General features: G+C 43.7%; 1 protein-coding gene across 4 annotated transcripts in view; it reads left to right on the top strand.

Annotated features, from left to right (window-relative positions):
- The window catches only part of ARHGAP24 (Rho GTPase activating protein 24), a 430,705-nt gene that overhangs the window by 191,535 nt on the left and 216,783 nt on the right, over positions 1–22,387 (top strand). For all 4 annotated transcript variants that reach the window (XM_081876822.1, XM_081876824.1, XM_081876821.1 and 1 more), the window contains one exon: positions 7,473–7,560. In XM_081876822.1, the coding sequence (XP_081732948.1) occupies positions 7,473–7,560 (88 nt within the window). The remainder of the gene's footprint in view (positions 1–7,472; positions 7,561–22,387) is intronic.

The following is a 22,387-nucleotide window of genomic DNA, read 5'->3' as shown; positions in this document are numbered from 1 at the left end:
CCTTCCAGATTAACATGCAGGTCACAATTTTGTTATCCATCACCTGTTTTCACACTTCTCAAATCTTATGACAGTTCTCAGCTCAAAATATGAATTGAAACAGGTCTACACAAACGTATAGGATGGGATGGATTTGCAGATAAGCACATACAACAGTGGCAAAGTCAGGAAACAGACTGATTTGTCCATCCCTAAGCCCGTTCACCAAATTCAAACTGTATTTGGCATGTGGAATATCATATGATTCAGATGTGGACTTAGGCTGTACTTAAAGCTGGGTTTTTAGTGTTGCAGCTCCAGCCCCCTGGAATCAATTGCCAGTCAAAGTTAGGGTGGCATAATGATGTTTAGGTGCCTGCTGAAATGTTTGGTTAAGAAGGTATGACCCAGTCATTTATAAAATAGCAATTGTAATTGTATATAAAATGGTCATTTATAAAATAGTAATTGTATTTCCATAATTTTGTTTTAGAGCTTATCAAAATACTTTTCATGGTTTTCAACATTTACATTTTTTGCATTTTGTTTTATTTTTTTTAGCCTGTACACTGCCTTGATGACCATAGGTTGTGAATATGTTTATAAATTTGAAGAATACAAAACAAACACGTGATTTGCTCACCTCTTTTCTCAAGTGGTTTAGTTCTGAGAGGACTGTACCACATGTCCTTTTTTCAAAATGTAGATTGGCTCTCAGTGGCTGAAACAAGGATTCAAAATAACAGTGCATGTTTTATATAACCCCTTTAATCTTGTTTAATTGATGCAGTTTCTCTCAGCCCAAGCCCTTGGGAATTGGTCTAGTTATAAATCCAGATAAATTATAAATAATCTGCGTATGGAGCAGCCTGCTATCAAGTTAGTTGTGTCTCTAGCCAAGTCTTTTCTTTCAGTAGAGCTTTTCAAGTGATTTCCTCCATAGTTGGCACAGTCTGTATTTAATAAGTAAGTTAATTTACCCTGCAATTGATTATCGTCTCAAATCCCTGCTTCCAAAAGCCAAACACTTGTTTCCCCCACCACCATAATTTACAATAATCTTTCCCATGAAGCTAGACTATTTCAGATGCTAACTATGCGTGAAATACATCAACGGCATTATCTTAAATATGAAGAGAATGAAGAGGGAGAGGCTTTTGTGGTGGGGTGAGAGGTTTAATACAACAGCTGTCATTTCTGTTGCAGCACAACCCTAAACATGTTAATTCAGAAATGCCCTGCTAAGTTCAATGGGGTTACTCCTGGTCTGTTAGGGCAAAAGGGGGCATGGCCTGTCATGAACTGGCTGGGTGCAGAGGAATGGTGGGAGGAGCCAGCTGGGGAACCACCAATGGAAGAAGGCTCAGAGCCAAGGGATTGGTGGTGGGACGACAATGAGTGGTCAGAGGGAGAAGGTTGAGAGGTGAGGTGTCAAAAGCTGAAGAGATAACAGGGCTTAGGGAGCAGGGGGAGTGAGGGGTTACCACAGATTGCTGGTGAGGTATCCCATACAACAAAACAACACCACCACAAACTGGCTTATAAGTATAAAACCAAATTTACTAGAATAATAGCTAGAATAGAGATAGACTTGTAACCATTCAAACATCAAACATACTAAGGTGCCATGTGCAAGACAAAGCCTTGAGATACTGTAAACATGGGGTGGAAAAATGTACAACTCCATCTTAACAAGTTACATGTGCAGTAAACGTTATACAGACTGGATAAATGAGGAGGAGATTTCACCCCTCCCATACCCAAGAATCTCCTGAGAATCTCCTGAGGTCTCTGCTGACTCTACAGAGAGGAGGAGCAATGTACTGCTCTCTACTTAATTAGTCAAGTGAGTGAGTCAGTCTCTGTGTGAGAGAGAGTCAGTCAGTCAGTGTGTCGGAGAGAGAGTGCAAGAGATCGTGTTTATAGATAAGATTGCTGCTAAGAGCAGCTGCAGGCACTCAGAGTATAGCATTGATTTATGCTTAGAATTTGTAGCTCTGTATATAGTTTTGTATTATAGCTGTAGCAATGGAATAAAAGGAAGATATTCTACAGAGCTGCTCTCCGAGTGGTTTATACTCTGCAAGACTCTGCAAAACGCTGCTGCGCAACGACTGTATCATTGAGACAGTGAATCCGGTGCTCTCAGCTCCAAGCTGTGAGTCCACAGCACTGTGACCTGTTCCTGTGGGAAAGGAGGTCTCTGGCAGTGCTACCCAGCTCGCCTAGCCCAGTCGGGGCTGTGGTGCATGAGTCCAGTTGGTACACTGGCTCAAGGGCGATGCTGGCAAAATGAACCGTTCAACAAGTAGCATAAGTCCAATCACAGAATGGCAACCCCGTGCTGCCACAACGGCAAGGGCAGCACACTGGAGAATATGCAAAAATACGCTACTTGTTGAACGGTTCATTTATCTAGTCTGTATAACATTTTCTGCACATGTAACTTGTTAAGATAGAATTGTACATTTATCCATTCCATGTTTATAGTATCTCCAGGCTTTGTCTTGCACATGGCACCTTAGTATGTTTATTGTTTGAATGGTTATAGTCGATCTCTATTCTAGCTATTATTCTAGTAAATTTGGTTTTATACTTATAAGCCAGTTTGTGGTGTTGTTGTTTTGTTGTATTATTATTACTGTCACCACATTTGAGACTTTAGGTATCCCATACAGTCTGTCTTATCGTCTCTCAAGCTAGCCTTCTGCCTTTACTTGTGTGGAGGATGCTGTCCTGCCATCAGTGTTGACATCCAGCCAGCTTCTGTACTTGGAACAGGGAGGCTGGATGAGGCACCATCTTGGCCTTCACCCCAGGCGGCAAAATGCCTTGGGCTGGCTGTGCTACCAGTTTCTTTCTAGAAGGAGTTATTCTGAAGAAAGAAGCACACACACACACACACACACAGAGAGAGAGAGAGAGAGAGAGAGAGAGAGAGATCCAAACCCTCCCAGACGCATTGACCTTTTGCAGGTAATTCTAGTTTGGGTATGAGAGGCTGTTTGTTTGGTGCAGTTTATGTAGCATGCAAGAGCTTCCTGAAGTGATAATAGGGGATTATTAAATTTAATGCCTTGTCAATCTGAAGCCTAACAGAAATGGGAGGTGGAGGTTATGCCGTAACTCCAACTGCAAAACTGTGTAAAGCAGGAAGTATTCTGTTAATCTGCTGCAGCACAACAGCCTCAGCTTTGGACTTCGCAGTCTCCAGGAAGTGGATCAGCAGTGTTACAGAAGCCCCCTTTGGCCCCAGCCTCCATTCCCCCTGCTCACACCTAACGTCCTCTATGATGTCTGGTGATTGGCCAAAGCAGGGTGTGGCTTTGCCAAAATGGGGAACCATGGTCAGCCTAATAATTTATACTGGTTTTAATAAGAACATAAGAAGAGTCTGCTGGATCAGGGCATGGCCCATCAAGCCCAGAATCCCGTTCTCACAGTAGTCAGTTGGATGCTTGGGTGAAACCTACAAGGTGGATTTGGGGCACAAGAGCCCTTTCCCCTCTTGCAGTTTCCATCAACTGTTATTCAGAAGAATGGCTCACTCCAACTGTGTAGGCGGAATGCAGCCATCACAGCTATTAGCCTTCGATACACATAATGTACAGTCATACCTCATGTTACGTTTGCCTCAGGTTGAGCGTTTTCAGGTTGCATACTGCGGCGACCCAGAAGTACCTGAAAGGGATACTTTCGGGTTTTGCGGCTTGCGCATGCGCAGACGCACAAAATGACATGCGCGCATGCGCAGAAGCGGCAAATCGTGACCCGCACATGTGCAGACATGCAGACACGGCTTGCGTTCCTTTCAGGTTGCAAACGGGCCTCCAGAATGGATCCTGTTCACAACCAGAGGTACCACTGTACTTGTAATGTATTTATTGTTTCTTTGAGTTACTTTCTCTAAAGAGAAAGAGTGTGACTAATTTAATAATAATAGTAACAAGGATGATAATAGTAACAATTATAGTAGCAATAGTAACAAGGATGTTCTCGAAGCTATCAGCATGAGTTTGACCAAACTGTGGGAGGCAGTGGAAGACAGGAGTGCCTGGCGTGCTCTGGTCCATGGGGTCAGGAAGAGTCGGACACGGCTAAGCGACTAAACAACAACAACAAAACAAGGATGATATCCACAGGCCAGAGATTCACCACCCATGTCCTGGAGCAGGGAAAGAGGGGCATGCCATAGCACAAAGTTAACTGAGGCTGCCTAAACGCTGTACCTTAAAGCATACTTGAAATACATTTCCCTCCTCAAAGAATTCTGGGCACTGTAGTTTGTGAAGGGCTGCCAGGAACTGTAACTCTCTGAATGGTAAACTACGGTGCCCAGAAGTCTTTGAGGGAAAGAATTTGATTCAATGGCATAATGTGTACACACCCTGTTTATGGCTGTTTAGTCCATTTTTATGAGTTTTCCCCAATATGTTATGTTCCGCATTATATTTGTGCTTCCGTGTGGTGTAAAAGCCACTGCTGGAACTATAGTGCAAGAGAGTTCCAGAAGGAAAATCCAAACCCTTGCAAGTAATATGGAAATGAGTGCTAAACTTATGCTATATTCAGCTATAGATCCAGAAGTGGCATTTGCACCATGTGAAAGCTCAAATATAATGTGAAAATGTAACAATGAGGGAAGCGTTGTGGAAATGTAATAAACTTACTACACCCACTGGTATTCTCTCTTTCAAAAAGTGTTGTTCAGACTGTCAATGCACACATTTTGCCACCTGCTAACTTGGCTATGGGATGCGGGTGGTGCTGTGGATTAAACCACAGAGCCTAGGACTTGCTGATCAGAAGGTCGGCGGTTCGAATCCCTGCAACGGGGTGAGCTCCCGTTGCTCGGTCCCTGCTCCAACCTACCAACCTAGTAGTTCGAAAGCACGTCAAAGTGCAAGTAGATAAATAGGTACCGCTGTGGCAGGAAGGTAAACGGCGTTTCCGTGCGCTGCTCTGGTATGCCAGAAGCGGCTTAGTCATGCTGGCCACATGACCTGCAAGCTGTACGCCGGCTTCCTCGGCCAATAAAGCAAGATGAGCGCTGCAACCCCAGAGTTGGTCACGACTGGACCTAATGGTCAGGGATCCCCTTACCTTTACCTAACTTTGCTACTTGAAGGAAATGTAACCTCCTCTCCCACCCCACCCACTGTGGATGTGCCTGGTTTCTGGCTCAACTGTGGCCATGTTGGAAAGAATTTCCCAGGCTACTCCCTAAAAGGCAGGAGTACCTTATTTGGGAAACCTCCTCTCATTCACCTTCCAGAACAGCTCTAGAGGGCCAGGTGACCCCTTTTAAGAAGCTGCTCATTAAGATGTGCTTTAAAGGTAGGAAGAGAGTGAAATTGTAGAGCAGAACCTCGCAAAAATCTGAAATTGAAAGCAACTTCTGATTACAGGGGAGGCTAAAGTAATCCGATATGATGTGGCAATAAAGGATAATGGACTTTGGAAAGGCTTGTGGAAATGGTACCATTTAAGCACAATTAAATAATGACAATGATGGAGAATATATTTGCAGTATTGCTGTGGGCTGTACAGGAGGCTGGCTTTAATAAACTAGAGGCTGACTGCCCAGTGTGTTAAGTTAATTTCAGTGACTGCCTCCATGTGGATAAATATGAGGTCCTCACTCCTTTACTCACCTTTCTGAGGCTCAGTGGAACAAACTCTGGGAAAGTCATCATCATCATCATTTTTAATTTCTATACCGTCTTTCTATCTTATAATACTCAAGGCGGTATACAAGCTGAAGAAACAAAAAATGTACATCTTATAACAATCTAATGCAATACAAAAATGTAATACTAAAACAAAACTTTAAAATAAGCAACCTACATCAAAAAAGTAACATTCAACAATCTCTCTCTCTCTGTGTAGATAGTGTGTGTGTGTGTGTGTGTGTGTGTGTGTGTGTGTGTGTATGTATGTGTGTGCTGTGAAAGAAATTCTGGAAGAACGATTTGTTGTTGTTTAGTCGTTTAGTCGTGTCCGACTCTTTGTGACCCCATGGACCAGAGCACGCCAGGCACTCCTGTCTTCCACTGCCTCCCGCATTTTGGTCAAACTCATGTTCGTAGCTTCGAGAACACTGTCCAACCATCTCGTCCTCTGTTGTCCCCTTCTCCTTGTGCCCTCAATCTTTCCCAACATCAGGGTCTTTTCCAGGGAGTCTTCTCTTCTCATGAGGTGGCCAAAGTATTGGAGCCTCAGCTTCAGGATCTGTCCTTCCAGTGAGCACTCAGGGCTGATTTCCTTCAGAATGGATAGGTTTGATCTTTTTGCAGTCCATGGGACTCTCAAGAGTCTCCTCCAGCACCAGAATTCAAAAGCATCAATTCTTTGGTGATCAGCCTTCTTTATGGTCCATCTCTCATTTCCATACATCACTACTGGGAAAACCATAGCACGAACGATAGAAAGAAGAACGATAGAACTAGATTTGAGCAATTAAGAGTTTTAGATACCCAGAACAGAGAACTAACTATTTCGTTCCAGCCCTTTATATGCATCTTCTGAAATCAGAAATGTTGTCAGATTGCTCAGTGTTCAATGGAATGATGAAGCTATTAATGATGTCAAAATGAGATTCTGTATTCTGCATGTGGCAGAGAAAATAGAAGCTTCAAATCAATCTGTTGGGGACAAGATGGATTGTCGGCTTCCATCTCAGCTGTGTTTACCGAGAAGCATAACTACTCTATAGATGTACTGTAACTGTGTGTTGACCTATAAAGTTGGAAACTTCAGCCTGAAGAGTCTCTCCCACTGTGTTCCACTGCAGGGAAACTTAAGTGCAGTTATAATGCTTTAATCACATTTTGCTTTCCTTAATGATAGTTAAATGCTATGCTTGACCTGAATACCAAAACCATGGTTACGGGCCAGGCCATTAACCAGGATATGAAACTGTGGTTCGAAATGGGTTTGAACATCACAAATTGTGTTAATGTTGTAACAGTATTATACCTGCACTAAACAAGCCATGGTGAATAAGAGTTCTGTCCTAAACAAATGTGATTTTTGCACAACCTTGCTTGCAAGACAGCACACAGGCCTCACCAAAGTCTCCCTTTATTCACACTCTGGCAACTGGCTTTAGATCAGCACTTCATTTCACTGTGCCCATGGGGTGTTTGAAAATCAGGGTTCATTCAGTTGGCCATGGTTAGCACAGTGTACAATCATGCACGATGCTTTCATCTGGTTTGAGAGTGGCCATGAATGCTCTACTGAGTGTGCCAAGCATATTTGAGATGCATAGATGCTTTATAAATGAGATGCTTTATAAATGTGAAGCCCCTCTTCACCTGGAGAGCCATCCAAACAAGAACATCTTCCAGGACAAGTCATTTGGGAAGGTTTGGGTAGCCAGATGTGATATTCGGCATGATTTATGAGCTTTAATCTTGAGTTTTAATATTCTTATTCCCTTGATCTCAAGGGCTCATCCCGTCTTCTTTTTCAAAATTTTATTTTTTAAGGGTACCATATTCTTGCCTGGAAATCGGGTGACTGAGCATCCTTGCAATGATGAAAGTCCAGGGAAGTTCCTCTTTGAAGTGATTCCAGGTAGGATATTTTATTCACTGTAAATCTGTTGTTATGTTGTACTGACTGACTAATGACCAACTTTATTCAGCCTTAACAGATGCTGGAAATGATTAATGATTCAATTTAAGGAGAAAGGGGAGGATCTCATATATATATATATATATATATATATATATATATATATATATATATTTGCTTTCGTAGATTTTCACGGGTACAGGAATGCAGGTTTTGGTGTCCTCGGGTGTCTTCCCGTGTAAAAGTTGGGGTGTCTAGGCGACGTTTCGACGAGGTCTCACTCGTCATCTTCAGGCTGGTGCTTTCGGCTTCAAGAAGCCGAAAGCACCAGCCTGAAGATGACGAGTGAGACCTCGTCGAAACGTCGCCTAGACACCCCAACTTTTACACGGGAAGACACCCGAGGACACCAAAACCTGCATATATATATATATATATATACATACACACACACATACATATATGCATATGTGTTAGTGGTAAAGCTTATTTACAATTTTTCCTATTTTCTTTGTTATATATATAAATGATTATAGTTCATGTCCATTTGGCACATTAGAAGTTGCTTTAAGTTTCTTGGCTTTGAAAGAAATTGAACCCTTAAAGGATTTGATCTGTTAACATTAGGTAATAATTAGTTAAAGCGAGCACTCCAATAACAGCAGATCTAGGAAAAGGAAAACTCTGATCTTAAACCTCTGCTGCCTTGTGGGATATTTTTGGGAGAAGAAAAGGCTAAGGAGTAAACCCTACACAAATCTAGAGTAAAAAGGTAAAGGACACCTGGACGGTTAAGTCCAGTCAAAAGTGACTATGGGGTTGCGACGCTCATCTCGCTTTCAGGCTGAGGGAGCCTGCGTTTGTCCACAGCTTTCCGGGTCATGGGGCCAGCATGACTAAACGGCTTTCTGGCACAACAGGACACCATGACGGAAATCAGAGCGCATGGAAATGCCGTTTACCTTCCTGCCACAGCAGTACTTATTTATCTACTTTCACTGGCATGCTTTCGAACTGCTAGGTTGGCAGGAGCTGGGACCGAGCAACGGGAGCTCATCCTGTTGCAGGGATTTGAACTGCTGACCTTCTGATCGGCAAGTTCAAGAGGCTCAGTGGTTTAGACCACAGCGCCACCCATGTCCCTACAAATCTAGAGTGGAGTCCCTAAGGCAGTTGGATGGCGTCTTATATGCCTCCTTCCAGCAACTCCTGCTGCCAAGCTGATGCAAAACATGTAGCTCTGCTTTCCTTTGGACCATATCAGTGAAGCCAAGGGGGGGGGCATGTCTTGTCATCTGGGTAGTCTAAGACCACCATATACATTACCCAGGCTTGCACACCAGGGCAGTCATTTCATTGCTGCTAACACAGTAGTTGGACTTCACCCCCTTGCCTCTCGAGACAGATGGTTGCCAACAACCCTGACCCATATGACTGAACCCTGATTTATGTGTGTGAATCCCCAGAATCTCTGTTTTATTTGCTTTTATATCATTTTATTAATTTCAGGCTGTATTTTTGTCCTAATGGATATTGGTTTTTATATTGCACATAGTTTCTCCCACTTGGAAGAGTTTAAAAATATCAAGCATTTTGGAAATGATTTTAAATATGTAAATGAGCAGGGCTCATTTCCTGTCCATTCTTAAGACTTTGGAATGAAATACTGTAATAGGTCATCCTGGACAGAGAATTATTTTCTGTGCAAGCTTCCTCATTTTTGGTACACCCCTCCCCCACCTTATCTGATGCAGAAGTCAATGTGTGTCTTACAGTTTCATGGGAAACCAAAGTTCTAATGGACTCCAGCTTGGAGCCAATGACACAGTGAGGGAAGCTGTGCTGTGCTGGTGGCCATTCCCCACAGGCTTAGCATAATGGACAGATGTTCCATTTGTCCAATGGCAGCATTGGCTGTGGCAAGGAATATCGGAGATAGGGAAAATAGATTGGATTCCTGCTAAGGATATTGCTGGAAGATGGCGCTAGAGATATGTATTAGTTCAGGATCTTCATCACATCATCACTGTGTTCAGGGGTCTTCCAGAATGAAGGATGAGAGAGAGAGTGTGTGTGAAAAACATTCTATTGAATTAATAGTCTCTTCACAGCATTGCTGCCTGGGTTCCTTCAGGACTGGTAGGATATAAATGACATGAAGAAACAGCTAGTGGAAGAAAATTCAGACATCTATAGCATTTATGCTGCCCCACCAACACTTATCTGGCTGTTGAATTGTTTTCGCGTAAAGTTGCTATTGTAATTTTGTTTTTTCTTTAAATTAAAAAACCCGTTGAAGACACGCATACATCCTTCTCAGTTTAAAAGGCATGAAATTCCAGGCTTGAAAATATTTATGCAGAACAATACAGGCAAATGTAGGCTGGCCAAGAGTGGAATCCATGGCTAAATGTTAATTGATGCAGCTGAAGGCCAGAGAGGTTAGTCAGATGCATTTGATTATTATTTCCCTGGAGAAAATATGGGGGGGGGGCTCTAAACCATATCCAGTTTTCCTTATTCAACTTCCTCCACCCTCATCTATTTTGTCATATGATTACAGAAGTTTCTGTGTGGGAACTATGTTCCAGATTAGGCTGCTTTGAACCAGCAATGGGGGCAGGATCTTTGTGGCTTGAATACTGATATATATATGTGTGTGTGCGCGCGCGAGCAGTATTTACCGTATTTTTTGCTCTATAAAACTCAGTTTTTCCCTCCTAAAAAGTAAGGGGAAATGTGTCTGCGTCTTATGGAGCAAATGCAGGCTGCGCAGCTATCCCAGAAGCCAGAACAGCAAGAGGGATTGCTGCTTTCACTGTGCAGCGATCCCTCTTGCTGTTCTGGCTTCTAAGATTCAGAATATTTTTTTTCTTGTTCTCCTCCTCCAAAAACTAGGTGCGTCTTGTGGTCTGGTACATCTTATGGAGTGAAAAATACAGTAACTGAGTGTTGATGTGTATCATTTTCCTTCTCACTTTTTGCTGTAGAAGGCCAGTGTATTCTAAGGCCTAGTATGACCCAGTTTAGTTGTGGATTCTGTTATCATGGGTGCTGCTATTCAAGTAGGTTTTACTCCAAGACAACCCATTGAAATCAAGTGACCTAACTCAGTCATGTTTATTCATTTGAATGGGTCTACTGTGGGTCTACTGGAAAAAGGATGACCAAACTGGGTTGTGTCATCGGGGTTAAAAGTGCATTGCTTGTTGCTGAACTTTCAGACCAATCCAGAAAAGATATTAAAAAAGGATAATGTCCAATCCATAAAAGATATTTAAAAAGGAAAACATAATGCAACATTGGTTGAAACATGATTGGGATTTTATTCTATTAGCATTTTATTTTATTTTCTGGCAACTCCAGTTCAGTGTTTGATAACATTGCACATTAGTATGTTTTTAATGTTGTTGTTTTTAGACCGAGTTGAAATTTCTCACAATTTTTTCTGTGATTTTTCTTTTTCCCTCACTCCCCTAAAATAAATACAGTGGTACCTCGCAAGACGAATGCCTCATAAGACGAAAAACTCGCAAGACGAAAGAGTTTTTCATTTTTTGAGTTGCTTCGCAAGACGAATTTCCCTATGGGCTTGCTTCGCAAGACGAAAACATCTTGCAAGTTTGTTTCCTTTGTCTTGCAAGTTTGTTTCCTTTTTCTTAAAACCGTGCATTCAGGGGGTGCAGTTGCGACTTGACTTCGAGGAGCAACTCATAGCACGCAGTGTGGTAGCCTTTTTTGAGGTTTTTGAAGACTTTGGTGATTTTTGAAGCTTTTCCAAAATCTGTGCTTCACAAGACGAAAAAATCGCAAGACGAAAAAACTCGCAGAACGAATTAATTTCGTCTTGCGAGGTACCACTGTATATAAATGCCACTTTGAACACTTTCCCCCAAATATTCTCCACCAGATGGCCACTATTTCCTTCCCAAAATGTGCTGGCATGATGTCTGGGAAACTCAGCTTTCTGAATACAGAAAGGATAGCCAGATTGCCATCGCAGTTGCAGCAAAACAGCGACTGGAGAAATTCAGGGAAATTGTCCTCCCGGTTTCTCTACTCATAAACAGTGTAAGGAACATCAAGAGGCCATTTGTACAGAGCTCTGCATAAAACTTGATAGAAGTTGGGTGTACATCACCCCTGGCTCTTGCAAACCTTCTGTACTGACTCAGCTGCTGCATTCGTTCTTCGATTCAGCCCAAAGATCTCACCATGTAACTCTTTCTCTATCTTAAGAGTAGCGTAGATGTTTGAATAAGGCTTGAGATCCACTTAGAGAGAATCTAATCTTCACACTTAAGAGCAATAATTTCCATACCTTTCTTGATTAAAAAGAACTGCCTGTGGAATGCTGCCTTTGTTAAGCTTCCATCTCACAGAGGCTCCAATCCTTTTGCCCAGAATTAGAAATGCACTTTCAGTCGCTGCACCATCGCTCTCGCACACTTCGTCATGTTTTGCAGTCTCAGGTTGGTGCATCAATCAGTATCAACCCATTTCTGTTTGTGCAAAACCCCTTGGGCCTCTAGGCCATAAATAAATCTGGGTTCTTTGTTTTGTGTAGCTACAGCAGCTGAGCTGATTTCAGGTACTATTGACAAATATAAAGTACTCACGTGGCTAGCCCGAATGCTCGGGTTTTGCCTAGCATGCATGTAGCATGGCTTCTTATACAGTTCTGAGTATCGGCAGCATTTTGTATGCAGGAACTGCTGATGCAGAAAACAACATGCATCACAATGTCCCAAACCTCTGTCCAGATTTACTTCCTTTTTTCTTTTACTGCCAATTTGACAGGAAAACAAATGGGCCAATCTTCCTAAATCTCTGAAAGCAGGCATAATTGCCCAACTACTCTTAGCTTGGGAAATGTAGATGAAAACATTTCAGAGTAAGTCTGCGTTTAGAGGTTTGAAAACAGATAGCCAAATATTCAGCCACGGTCTGATTCAGGAATACCCTTTATTCTGTTAGCCATACACAGAAGGTATCTCTTCTGTTTCCATCTTTCTGTGCTCTGAAAAGTTCAGAACACTTAACCATGATTTTCACAATGCAGTTCTGGACAATTGTTGCGTATCACACGTGCAGCTGGCTATATTGTCAAACAAGTTTTTGCATCCAGTTGCCCTCTGCTTGCTGCTTGCTTGGGGACACTTACATCTGGCGCCACAAAAAATCACTGATTCACAGCATCCCTGCCTACTTCGGGAGCCACTGATGGAAGCACAAATCAAATTAATGCAAAGATGGGCATTCTCTCACTACCCCTGTGTATGGTATATTGTTTGCAAGCCCCCTATTGATCCCAATGGTGTAGTAACAAGAGAATGTTTCTCCATGACCTATCTAGGCCAGCAATTTGTTGCTAACAGTAGCACTGGGAAGTAGCAGAAGATTATTGCTTCCCAGATTTTGGTACTCGAATCCGGATGAACATCTCGCAGTGTTATCCTTCCAACAATAACATTGCCCATCTTCTTCCATTGGCTTTATGTTTCACCAATAAAAAACCTACAACAAATACTGTTCTATACAACAGATTTCCCTGCATCAGCCAGGACAGCATAAGATGACTTTGAAGTCCCTTTCAATTTTATGATCAGTGGCTTTATTCTATGTATACAAAGACACCCATCGATCCTTGCGGCATCTAGCTTCATTTCTACCTTGCAAGCATCTTGAATGGTGGCAGCGTAGGTGTTCAGAGGTGGCTGGTGTGTTAGGATATTTCCGTTCCACCTTAAAAGAGAGCAGGCTTTGTGAGTCACAGAGTCTGCGTATTTCCTGTTCACAGGATGTTTCTGTTTTGATAGAGCTGTTGTCTCTCTCTCTCTGTGCCTGAGCAGACCGAAGCAGGCAGCCATGTTTTTATTTGTTCTGACCAACGCTGAATAAACTTCTAAATAATACTCTCCTGAGTGCGTCTTTCGCTGTGCGAACTCTGCCATACAGCGTGCATCAGCTCTGGAATGTGGAAAGCTATTTTCTGGAGCTCGTGTCGCTAATTGCTGATACTGTATCTACGGGAGATCAATGGATGTCCGGAGTCGACGTGGAGGCAGTGATGGCCTTTGTCTCTCTGGCAGTATCCCAACATGGTGTCCATTGGAGCTAGAAGGGCAGAAGACAAGGAACTAAGCATTAGGTGGAGGCAGAGCCAATGAGAGGCAGAGCCAATTAATTCTACTTTTGCCACCACCCCTTGCTGAGTTCTATGACACTGAAATTAAGGAAGAGGAGGAAGCTGACAGCCAGGGATTGGTTAAAAGCAAGAAGGCAAGCAAGTGTGGGCAGATTGAATTTGGTGGGGTACTGCCCCACACCCCCCAAATGGACCAGCCTTCATTGTGTTTTGATTTTTCACCCTCCGTGGGCCGGATTTAGAAGGCAATTGGGCCGGATCCGGCCCCCGGGCCTTAGTTTGCCTACCCATGCTCTTAAACAACAACAACCCTTGAGTCAAGACAAATTATACTTAAGCTAGAGAAGGACTAGACTCTTCTTTACTTGCTCCTTCCACCCACCAATCCCAGGCAACCACTTACTTTCCTAGTGGCCGTGGTACCACAAGGGAGGGAGGAATTTCTCCCTCACCCTTCTGTTTGTTGTTGTTTCTGCTTCTTCTAAAGCAGCAACTCCTGGTGTGAGGAATCCTAAGGAAATCACCATTTCTCTGTGATCTCTGTGCCTGCCTTGCTGACATATTGCACCACTTGTGGGGGAGACCACCCTTGTTACACCAGTTACAGATAGGTAGCCGTGTTGGTCTGCCATAGTCAAAACAAAACAAATTCCTTCCAGTAGCACCTTAAAGACCAACTAAGTCAGTTCTTGGTATGAGCTTTCGTGTGCATGCACACTTCTTCAGATACACTGAAACAGAAGTTTCCAGACCCTTCTATATAGTGAGAAGGTGGGGAGGGGTATTACTCAGAAGGGTGGTGGGAATGGGTGATTGGCCGATAGCTGTGATGAGCCTGTTGACGACTCTTAACGACTGCAATAGGTCTATAGGCTTTTTCCTGTAAGACCTATTGCAGTCGTTAAGAGTCATCAACAGGCTCATCACAGCTATCTGCCAATCACCCATTCCCACCACCCTTCTGAGTAATACCCCTCCCCACCTTCTCACTATATAGAAGGGTCTGGAAACTTCTGTTTCAGTGTATCTGAAGAAGTGTGCATGCACACGAAAGCTCATACCAAGAACTGACTTAGTTGGTCTTTAAGGTGCTACTGGAAGGAATTTGTTTTGTCTTGTTACACCACTTATGGAAGTGGGGGGGGGGTGCACATTCGGAAGTAATTTGTAATATGGCTCAAAATGAGAGGGGGGAACCAAAATCCTAGTTGCAGTGGTGGGGGTCTTAGTTGTAAGTGCTCAATCGTACCATGGCTTTATTTTACAAAAACGCAGAACTCAAACTGAGTGTATTTTATTGCGGCGACAGAGCACCGAAACTTGTTTTTCTTAGCCTGATAATTCCTCACTGTGCATAGAACAAAGGTTGAGGTTTCCCTTACCATTCCAAAGGCAACTGGGGACAATCTGGCATCTGTATGTTAAATCTGTAGGCAGCTTCAAAAACATTTTCCCCTCATTCTTGCTTCTTTGTTGGCAATGCATGTAAATTATTCTGAAAATGCGAGGGGGAGTAAGATTGTGACATGATATTTGAATTCTGTGTCTGGGGATACAAGAGAGAGAAATACGTTGATGGCCATTCTGTGCAATTAACTATGTGTGTACAATTGTATTTACATTTTTAAATAGCCAGTTAAATTAAAAAAGAAAACTCGTGTCCTTTCCCCACCTCATCTAATAAAATATATTAACTTTCTAGGTGGTTTACATAATACGAATTCATTTGGATTTCAACATATTCAAAACACTTTCAAAAACTGACTTCTTGATTTATCAGTCGCTTATTGTAAAAAAAAAAAAGTATGACTTTTCAGTTTGACAGTGCAATCCTATTCATGTTGCACTGTGTTCAATGCGGCTTAATGTAGGAATGCAGTTTAAGTTTGCACATGATTGCCTGATTACTGTGCAATCCTATGCATTGTAACAGTTTCATTGGTTTTATAATTGTATATTTTTACTACTGTAACCTTCTCTGGGACCTTATGGTGAGAAATCTCATAAATACATGAATAAAATTTCTACTCAAATTCTGTGCTGTCAAATTCAATAGGAATCTTGGGAAAGTGTGTCTTGGATTGTACATAGAAAGTTCCCTTATACTAGATCAGACTATTTAATGGCAGCTGCTCTTTAGCTCAGACAGAGCTCTTCCTCATCACCTGCTTCTCATAGAATCATAGAATCATAGAGTTGGAAGAGACCACAAGGGCCATTGAGTCCAACCCCCTGTCAAGCAGGAAACACCATCAGAGCACTCCTGACATATGGTTGTCAAGCCTCTGCTTAAAGACCTCCAAAGAAGGAGACTCCACCACACTCCTTGGCAGCAAATTCCACTGCCGAACAGCTCTTACTGTCAGGAAGTTCTTCCTAATGTTTAGGTGGAATCTTCTTTCTTGTAGTTTGGATCCATTGCTCCGTGTCCGCTTCTCTGGAGCAGCAGAAAACAACCTTTCTCCCTCCTCTATGTGACATCCTTTTATATATTTGAACATGGCTATCATATCACCCCTTAACCTCCCCTTCTCCAGGCTAAACATGCCCAGCTCCCTTAGCCGTTCCTCATAAGGCATCGTTTCCAGGCCTTTGACCATTTTGGTTGCCCTCCTCTGGACACGTTCCAGTTTGTCAGTGTCCTTCTTGAACTGTGGTGCCCAGAACTGGACACAGTACTCCAGGTGAGGTTTGACCAGAGCAGAATACAGTGGCACTATTACTTCCCTTGATCTAGATGCTATACTCCCATTGGTGCAGCCCAGAATTGCATTGGCTTTTTTAGCTGCCGCATCACACTGTTGGCTCATGTCAAGTTTGTGGTCAACCAAGACTCCTAGATCCTTTTCACATGTACTGCTCTCAAGCCAGGTGTCACCCATCTTGTATTTGTGCCTCTCATTTTTTTTTGCCCAAGTGCAATACTTTACATTTCTCCCTGTTAAAATTCATCTTGTTTGTTTTGGCCCAGTTCTCTAATCTGTCAAGGTCGTTTTGAAGTGTGATCCTGTCCTCTGGGGTGTTAGCCACCCCTCCCAGTTTGGTGTCATCTGCAAATTTGATCAGGATGCCCTTGAGTCCATCATCCAAGTCGTTGATAAAGATGTTGAATAAGACTGGGCCCAAGACAGAACCCTGTGGCACCCCACTAGTCACTCTTCTCCAGAATGAAGAGGAACCATTGATGAGCACCCTTTGGGTTCGGTCAGTCAGCCAGTTACAAATCCACTGAGTGGTAGCATAGTCAAGTTTCCTAACTGGTTGGGTAAAGGAGAGGAAGAAAGGATGCCAAGAGAAGCCCACATTGCCATGTATTATGACTGAGTGAGAGATTCACTCCCTGATATAATGCTAGAGGCCAGCAGCAATCATGACACAGAGTTGGAGGCTGCAGAGACTCCAGCTAAGGAGCTGGATCAGGTTCAGGACTCTGAACCTACTTCTGGACATCAGCAATCCACTGAACCTAAGGCTGGCAGATAGAAGTTGACACCTGCCATAGCTTTAAGAAATATAGAACCAAAAGCCTGGACACTAAGGGGCACCTTCCCATGAGCCTTTGGAACCAGTTGCTCCAGTGGTTCAAAGAGTGCATAGGAATATGCTGTTGACTTGGAGCTCTCTGTGGTCCTGACCAGCCTTGCTGCTCCAGCATGAGACCCAAACATCTCTGTCTTTGAATGCTGTGCAGCTTCTAGTCTAATATTCTACCTGTGCTTCATCAATGTGATGGTGTATTAGTGTTTCAGGTTTTACATATTTGTTACTGTTTTATTATTGTAACAAAATTCTGGATCAGTTTGTTAAGTAGCCACAGAATCAAAAGCTTGTTTTAAAACATGGGTAGGCAAACTAAGGCCTGGGGGCTGGATCTGGCCCAATTGCCTTCTAAATCTGGCCCATGGACAGTCTGGGAATCAGCATGTTTTTACATGAGTAGAATGTGTGCTTTTATTTAAAATGCATCTCTGGGTTGTTTGTGAGGCATAGGAATTCGTTCTCTATTTTTTTCAAAATATAGTCCAGCCCCCCACAAGGTTTGAGGGACAGTGGACTGCCCCCCTGCTGAAAAAGTTTGCTGACCCCTGTTTTAAAGGGAGTGTCTTCAGTTGCTAGTAATGCACACACAAAAAGGAGGGCAACCTAATCTCTTGGGGCAGGGACCAACACATGCCCTTTTGCATGTCACCACCAGTTTTGACCTAGAAGGCCATGACATAGACAAGGTGAATGCAGCAGCTGGTGGGCCAATTCACATAAAAGCAAGGTGTGCTTCAAGTAGAAACATAGGCAGCTGCCTTATACTGAGTCAGACCACTGGTCTATGAAGTTCAGTATTATCTACACTGACTACCAGTGGCTGTCCGGGGCTTCAGTCTGAAGCCTTTCCCAGCCCTGTAGGGAAATGCTAGGGAAGACGATGATGATTACATTTTTTGCCCGTCCTTCCCCGGCAGGTCCTAGAGCAGGTTACGAAAAATTTAAATGGAAATTTAAAGTTACAGATAGGTAGCCGTGTTGGTCTGCCATAGTCAAGACAAAATAAAAAGATTCCTTCCAGTAGCACCTTAAAGACCAACTAAGTTAGTTCTTGGTATGAGCTTTCGTGTGCATGCACACTTCTTCAGATACACAGTGTGCATGCACACGAAAGCTCATACCTAGAACTAACTTAGTTGGTCTTTAAGGTGCTACTGGAAGGAATTTTTTTATTTTGTCTGGAAATTTTAAAAAACTGTTAAATCAGAGTACAACCACAGGAATAGGGTGGGCTTTGCAAACACACATCTCAGGTGTCAAAGGCCAGGATAAAGAGATGAATCTTCATCATTTGCCAAATGCTGTACAGTGGTACCTTGGTACTTGAATGGCTTGGCTCCTGAATGTTGCAAACACAGAATTCCGGTTTGCAAATGTTTTTCAGAAGCCGAACGTCTGACGTGGCTTCCGCTTGAGTGCAGGAAGCTCCTGCAGCCATTTGGAAGCCGTGCATTCCACCCCCCCCAAATGGTTTCGGGAGTCGGACAGACTCCCAGAACGGATTAAGTTTGAGAACCAAGGTACCACTGTATAGTGAAGAAGCCAGATGCACCTCCCTGGGGAGGGAATTCCACAACTTCCACAGAGAAGAATGTCTTCTGAGGGCCTGCTCTGTTGATCTTAACACCCAGGGTGGCCTGCAGGGAAGGAGGTGGTCTTGCATATGTTTGGGGCCTACATTGCTTAAGGCTTTAAACACTAATGGGAGCACCTTGAATCGGGCCTGGGAATGATCAGCAAGCCAATGTTTTAGGACGAGAGTTCTGTGCATTCTGAATGGAAACCCTGCTGCCTTTTGGACCAGCTGAGACCATCTTCAAGGGAAGCCCCATGTAGAGTGCACTGCAGTAATCCAAGCTGGAAGTTAGCAGTACATGAAGTACTGTGGACAAGTAATATTTGTGCAAAAGGGGCTGCAGCTGGCAAACCAGCCCATAGGCCATGGGATTGATTCTGGGACCTTCTGCAAGCAAAGAAGATGTTCTAGCACTGAGCCACAGCCCTTCCCCAAGTAGCTGCACCCTTAGCTGTTTCGGGCTTGAAAGGTCTTGCTGCATGGAGTCACTTTCCTCCTAAAGAAGAGAACTCGCTTATCATCAGATCAGTATTCATTACTTTCCCTGGGCTACTTGGAAAGTTCCATAGCGAAGGAATAAAAATGGCACAGGCTCCCTCCCTTGGCTTGCATCCAACCTTCACAGCCTGCTGCTAAATCACCTCCGCTGTAAAAACGAGCAATTCAAAGCATTGTGAGATCTATCAAAATGCTTTTTTCATTAGGCAGGATGGATAGAAGAGAGGGGGGAGGGGGGGTAGCACACTTTAAAAAACATTTGACACCACCCGGCTCCCGAGAGCTCTCGCGAGCGATTGCCAGGTGGGCTTTAGATAGTGTTTTTCTTCTTAATCTTTCTACTGCTCTGGCTCTTGTAGTCACAGACTGATATCAAATTGTGTTGTTCCCACTGGTGCGGCGTGTTTTCATTTCCTCATCCTAGCAACGTCTCTCTCCCAAGACGCCGCATTCACTTTTGAAATTTCAATTTCACTGGGAAGAATCGGCGAGCTTCTTGAGGCTCTAATCTGGGGGGGGGGGGGGCGGCAGAGGGGAAAGGAAACCAGCGGGATGTTTTCGCTTGTGTATATTCTCTGAGTAGTCTGTGAAATGGTGAACACCTGGGGCCTTTTCTAGTTGCAGCACAGTTGTAACATGAAGCAGAAGCAGTTTGCTGTTGGTGTCATGACGGCGCCTTGATGGTTTAGTTAAAATGTTAAGCTAAGGAGCCTTAACAAATTAATGCAGGCTTCATTTCACGAGCTGGAGATATCGTAATGTCTTCCGCATGGCAACCTATCACTGGTGAGGGTAAACTGGGGCCTTCCTAGATGTTGATGGACATCAACTCCTATCATCCCTGACCAGTGGCTGTGCTCTCTGGGCCTGATGGGGTCCAACAACATCTGGAGGGCCACAGGTTCCTCACCCATGCTCTGTGACCACAATGAAGCCCCAGTCAGTATGGCCAATAGGGTGGAGGCAGTTGTGGCAACATATGGAAGGCTTCAATTTCCCCATCCCTACTTTGTAATTAACTCAGTCCAGTGAAGGTGATGAATATTTAGGTCCCATTTGAACCAGCGGGATGTTAAAAAGCCCAGTTTGCAATTTAAGTTTTCAGTCCTATATATGCACATACTTTGGAGTTACCCCCACTGAAGTTATTGGGCTTTCCCCCCCATGAGGAGACATGCCTGAGATTTGACTGCAAGATCCATTCGTATAATTTCAGGGAGACTTACAGTAAGTAAGCCTAACTTTGTCTGGGTTGCATCCAATGTGTTTAGGAACTGGATGCCAGGATAGTATCAGAGCAGAAGGTTATGTGATTGAGAAGACATATGTTTCTAAAATGATGGTTAATTGCAGGATATGCAAAATGCAGCAATCTGGCCTGCGGAGTATGGGTACGATGTGCTTAATTATTTTTGAGAGGCTTTCCAGACATCATTTCTCAAGACACAAACCCTCTTCATTTCTGCTGAGCTCAAAATGTGAGAAAGGGGGAAATGGGGCGGTTTTTGGCACAAAGGTTTTAATGAGTAATTACCATGTCAGATGTGATGGTCTGTTAGTTTTTAAACTAAAATCCTCCTCAGAGAGTTTCGACATATCCAAGCAAAGCAAGATGGTTTTCTTTTGGCTCATGATGGAGATCTTATTTCATAAAACGAACAGTCTCCCCTACTGTTCAGAAACAACCCACCTTTAAAATAGCAGCATGTGATATATAGGTAAAGGACCCCTGGATGATTAAGTCCAGTCAAAGGCGGCTATGGGGTTGCGGCGCTCATCTCGCTTTGAAGCCGAGGGAGCCAGCGTTTGTCCACAGACCGCTTTCCAGGTCATGTGGCCAGCATGACTAAACACCTTCTGGCACAATGGAACACCATGACAAGTGCCAGAGTGCACGGAAATGCCATTTACCTTCCCAACGCAGCGGTACCTATTTATCTGCTTGCACTGGTGTGCTTTCAAACTGCTAGGTTGGCAGGAGCTGGGACAGAGCAATGGGAGCTCACTCTGCCCTGGGGATTCGAGCCACCGACCTTCTGATCAGCAAGCCCAAGAGACTCAGTGGTTTAGACCACAGCACCACCCGTGCCCTGCATTTAATGTGATACATATGCATTCACATTATATTGAGTGGCATCTAAGTCTTACTCAGAGCAGACTTATTGAAATCAATGCATTTAAGTTAGCCATGACTGCTGCAGAGCTCGTGTAGGAGCTCTGCCCCACCAAGAAAGCCACTTCTGATCACTGCACATTAATGTACCTGGGGAGTTCCCAGTGTGGTGTAGTGGTTAAGAGCGGTAGTCTCGTAATCTGGTGAACCGGGTTCGCTTCCCTGCTTCTCCACATGCAGCTGCTGGGTGACCTTGGGCCAGTCACACTTCTTTGAAGTCTCTTAACCCCACTCACCTCAAAGAGTGTTTGTTGTGGGGGAGGAAGGGAAAGGAGAATGTTAGCCACTTTGAGACTCCATAGGGTAGTGTTAAAGTGGGATATCAAATCCAAACTCTTCTTCTTCTAATACAGCAGTTTGACTTCACCCCCAGAGACACAATCCGTTGTCTCTCGAGACAGACGGATGCCAGCGACCCAACAGTATCATTATACAAATATGTGGGTCCCTACTGCTCTACCCTTTCAAGGAACTATCAAGGGGTGCCTGTGCATTTTGGGCACATCATAGATGCGTATCCTCACATGTTGCCAACTTTTGCAGGTCAGCAAAGGCTGAGGCTTTAACTCCTTCCATGCGCATCGTGCTCAGAGAACCTGGTGGATTTAATTGCTTCTGCCACAAAGATGAATGCCTCCCACACCACTCCCTGACAGTCAGCAGTGCCTCTTCATTAGTTGTCAAGAGCAGGAAACCTCAAGGGCATTGGTGTTACTTCAGTTGAACTAATTTTGCCTGTGATGTCTCATACGGTGAGCAGGGAGGTTCTTATTGCGTGGCCATAGGACATTTTGTTGTATTACGGTCTCCATTTCCCATTATCAGAAATGGCCATAATTATGCCACCAGGTCCTTCTGTCATGAGCTATCGTTCTTTTTGCTGTTCTTCCTC

Source organism: Podarcis erhardii (genome assembly GCF_964252035.2).
Source record: "Podarcis erhardii genome assembly, chromosome: 9".
NCBI classification, from domain to species: domain Eukaryota; kingdom Metazoa; phylum Chordata; class Lepidosauria; order Squamata; family Lacertidae; genus Podarcis; species Podarcis erhardii.
The sequence above is the reverse complement of the archived record's forward strand: the minus strand, read 5'-3'. Positions and strand labels throughout refer to the sequence as shown.